This window comes from Cyprinodon variegatus, unplaced genomic scaffold (assembly GCF_000732505.1).
Source record: "Cyprinodon variegatus isolate N-32 unplaced genomic scaffold, C_variegatus-1.0 Scaffold161, whole genome shotgun sequence".
In the NCBI taxonomy this organism is placed as follows: domain Eukaryota; kingdom Metazoa; phylum Chordata; class Actinopteri; order Cyprinodontiformes; family Cyprinodontidae; genus Cyprinodon; species Cyprinodon variegatus.
Window position 1 is genome coordinate 824,844 of NW_015150614.1, and position 3,578 is coordinate 828,421.

The following is a 3,578-nucleotide window of genomic DNA, read 5'->3' on the forward strand; positions in this document are numbered from 1 at the left end:
GGATGGATGGATGGATGGATCGATGGATCGATGGATGGATGAATTGGACCATTAATAAGTTGTTTTGACTTTAACGTGTGGATGTTTAACATAACACTTTACTGACTATCCATGTATTTCCCAGAAGAAAACTAGCTATTCTAAAAAGCTACTCCTGACTAAAAATTAACAATTTCCATTAACCTTTTCACCCTCTTTCTGCTCCCCTAGAGATACCTTTTCCAGCTTACTTTTTTTTTGGAGTGGAAACTGTGACCAAAAACAATATTTTGGGTGCATTAACTTCAACAGTACTGCAACCCTGAGTGAAACTATTACAGATAAGCATTGCTGACGGCTTCCTCTGAGCCCTTTTATATATTTATCTATACATATTCCCTCGAACCCAAATCCAGATCCAGCCACAAAGCTTCCTTTGTTCCATATCCCACTGGAAAATATAACAACACACGCAAGCCCTTTGCAGCAAAATGAAAAGAAGTTGCACCACTGATGGGGCAGAAAGTAGAAGGGAAGCAGTCGTGTGTTTTTCCTGCCCCATCTGGAAAGAATTGCTTGTGTATGTGTGCACACAAGAACTCCTTCTCTCTTTATCTCTCAAACGTACTTATAGATGGTAAATTATACCAAAGCAATTTACTACCATCAGTACTAATAGTGGATCCAGTAGATGGAGTTTAATAAAAAGTAAACCGCTAACTTTCAGGTGCCTCCAATCTGATACTTTCCTTGAAGTTATTATTGCCTAATAGCATCCATCAGATATGGCAGATGGGATCTTGGCCTGTTTCAATTCACATATGGGCAGCATGCAGAAAGTCTGGCTGCTCCTTCATGTTTTTTACAAGCACACCGGTAGATCCATGCATGTTTATTACCCTGGCTTCTGTTGGAGCACATCAGTGTTGTATGTTTGTTTGCTGCTGTATAAATCAATGTCAGTGCTCTTTCAGGACTTTGCTGCAGAGAAATCTGAGATGTTTCCAAAAATAAATCAAAGCTGGATCTTGAAGTTTGCGTTTCGGCACATGGCTTAGCTCTGACTGGTTTGGTGAGGGCTCTTGTTTGAACAGGGCTGAAGGTCTTTGGCCACAAAAATACAACTAGAACAACTTTTTCAGGTCTTACCTGTCTTTTCACTCCCCTCTTGGTTTTGTGTTGCTGTGGCCTGTTGATCCCACTCTGGCCCGTCTTGATCCCACTGGCCCATCACAGGTACCTTCTCCACCTCGCCTGATGAGAGGTCTGCCTCGCCCCCATCTGAGAGCTACACACAGAGATGCCATTGTCAGCAAAGGAGCTCTGCTCTTAAGGATTGTAAGATTGCAGCGAGCACTTATGGCCATAAAACCACAGAACAATATACCAGTGGCTGATGTTTTTTTCCACAATTCCCTGCAACTTTTTCATCCAGTTCTCCATTACACACAAAGCTGGAATGCGATGGAAATGAGCCCCTACTTTTGCCGCAGAGAAAGTAGTTCCAGTCTGTATTTAAACCCCAGAAGCACTGAGGTACAAATTGACAAAGCACTGTTATTATCTCCATTTTGCAGATAGGCGAACAGATTAGATTCACTCTGAGTGTCTGTTTATCAGGAGGGGAAATGATTTGTGGTGATAAACAAATAATTTGCTCTTATTCCTGCATTCTTTAGTTCTTAATTTTTTTCACAAGAAAAAATGTCTATATGAATGTGTGCTCACAAATAGAATCTCAGCTAATAAAAATGTATTGTTTCTCAAGGCTCTCTTCTAAGATCCTTACTATTAATTTGTACCACAAACGGAAATTGCAAATCTTTCATAAATATGCTGTGAAAATCTTTAAATTTGTGTGTCACAAAAGCACTTCAATCCCTTAAGTTTTGCAAACTCAAATATTATTGTATGAATAACTTCCTCCTGTTTTAAATTATCCATATTCTTAGGGTCATTTTATACTTAATTTCTTTCTTTGTAAAGCCTCGAACCTGACACTGCATCATGCTCTAATCTTTCTATTATTTTTAGATTTTTAATATCAATCTATTTTGCTGTTGTCCTTTATTTTCTAGAAAAGCATGACAACTGATCAGTGCTACAGTCATAACCTGCTCAAATCAATCGGTCATCATGTCTGTCATCATAAATGGCTACTGTAAAAAAATTAGATTAGTTGTGTCTTTTTTCTGTAAGGATGAATTTTAGAAAGAGAGAAAAGTTGTAACAGAAAAGCTTTGCAAAAGTCTGAGAGAGAGACACTACAACAGCATGACTTTGTTTATGGTCACGTGTTTTCTTCGTCTCCACTCTGCTTCCTCTTCCCCAGAAACATCCAAATTCCTCCCAAGCACTGAACAGGGACAAGACGTCCCCCCCTGCTTGTCTATCTTGACCATTTAGGTGCAAAAAACAAGTTATGGCAAAAAAATTTAAATATGTCTGAAATGAAAGACAGTAAGCCAGAAATAAAATGCCGTGATCTCCAAGCCCAGAAAAAAAACAGCTTCATATATGTGGCTTCCTGTGTTAATGTGGTAATGATGCTTTCTTATACAGTAACCATTACCAGACACCCTCACAAGTCATACACAGCAGAGATGTAACTCACCCATTGCTGTTTGGGCATTGCCACAGAAGTGAGCACATCAGCCATGGCTCCAAACATCTGGTCAGTGCGTCCCTGATTCTTCTGCAGAGACTTCATCCTCTTTGTCTGCTCTCCTAAAAAGCCTTAACTCCTCTCAGACTGTGCCACAGTGTGGAGCTAAGCCCACCTCTTCCTACACTGAAGCCTGATGCATAAGAACAACTGATCCAGGAAGAGGAGGAGTGCTTACGTGTGTCCAGACCTGGGAGTGTGTACTTCCACAAAACCCTTAAGATCTTGTCCCTTTCTCATTCCAGTGAATTAAGTCTGTCCTGCCTGATGCCAGTGAATCTCATCCTTTCTCTGTCAGGGGGAGATTTTCCTGGTGACAAAAGTAGACTCCAAAGGGCCTCCTTTTTTAGTTATTGATGAGTCATCTTTTATAGCCCCATGTATGTGGAAATTTTTCATTTAGCAACTATGTCTGTGAAGCTGCCTTTCTGTTGCCTTCCCTGAAGCCAAAAAATAAGAGTGACTTTTCACATCTCCCTCCCTGAAACTTTCTTACTGAATCTTCATTGGTCAAAGAAGATCACCTCGCCCCTCCCAAACCTTCACCTCCTTCTATTATTCTCCCTTTCCTCTCGCTGCCCGTCCTTCTTGTCTTTAAAACTCTGCCCATTTTAAACTAAATTAATCTTTTTGTTATTGCTATGATCTAGTTGTTATCTTAATCATATCACAGCAAAGTGCACAAACTCACTATAACTGTGTAAAGGTCTCAGACAACAACACATGGAATGAATGAACTCTTCAGCATGAGTGCATGGCACGGGAAACATACGGTAGACATTTAACTAAATGTCACCAGTTTGTATCGCTAATATCATACTCACCACTTTTCACATCAAAATAGTCAGAGATGGCAAAAGTACTCACTTTCCGTACTTGAGTAAAAGTACAGATATTTGTGTTAAAAAATACTCTGGTAAAAGTGGAAGTACTG

At 39.9% G+C, this 3,578-nt stretch overlaps 1 protein-coding gene across 2 annotated transcripts in view; it reads right to left on the bottom strand.

Moving 5' to 3' along the window:
- The window catches only part of LOC107086787 (rho guanine nucleotide exchange factor 25-like), a 74,849-nt gene extending 71,822 nt beyond the window's left edge, over positions 1 to 3,027 (bottom strand). For both annotated transcript variants that reach the window (XM_015377963.1, XM_015377962.1), the window contains exons 1-2: positions 2,594 to 3,027; positions 1,129 to 1,267 (exon numbers count right to left, since the gene is read on the bottom strand). In XM_015377963.1, coding sequence (XP_015233449.1) covers positions 1,129 to 1,267; positions 2,594 to 2,689 — 235 coding nt within the window. In that variant the 5' untranslated portion in view covers positions 2,690 to 3,027. The remainder of the gene's footprint in view (positions 1 to 1,128; positions 1,268 to 2,593) is intronic.
- Between the last annotated feature and the right edge of the window lie 551 nt (positions 3,028 to 3,578).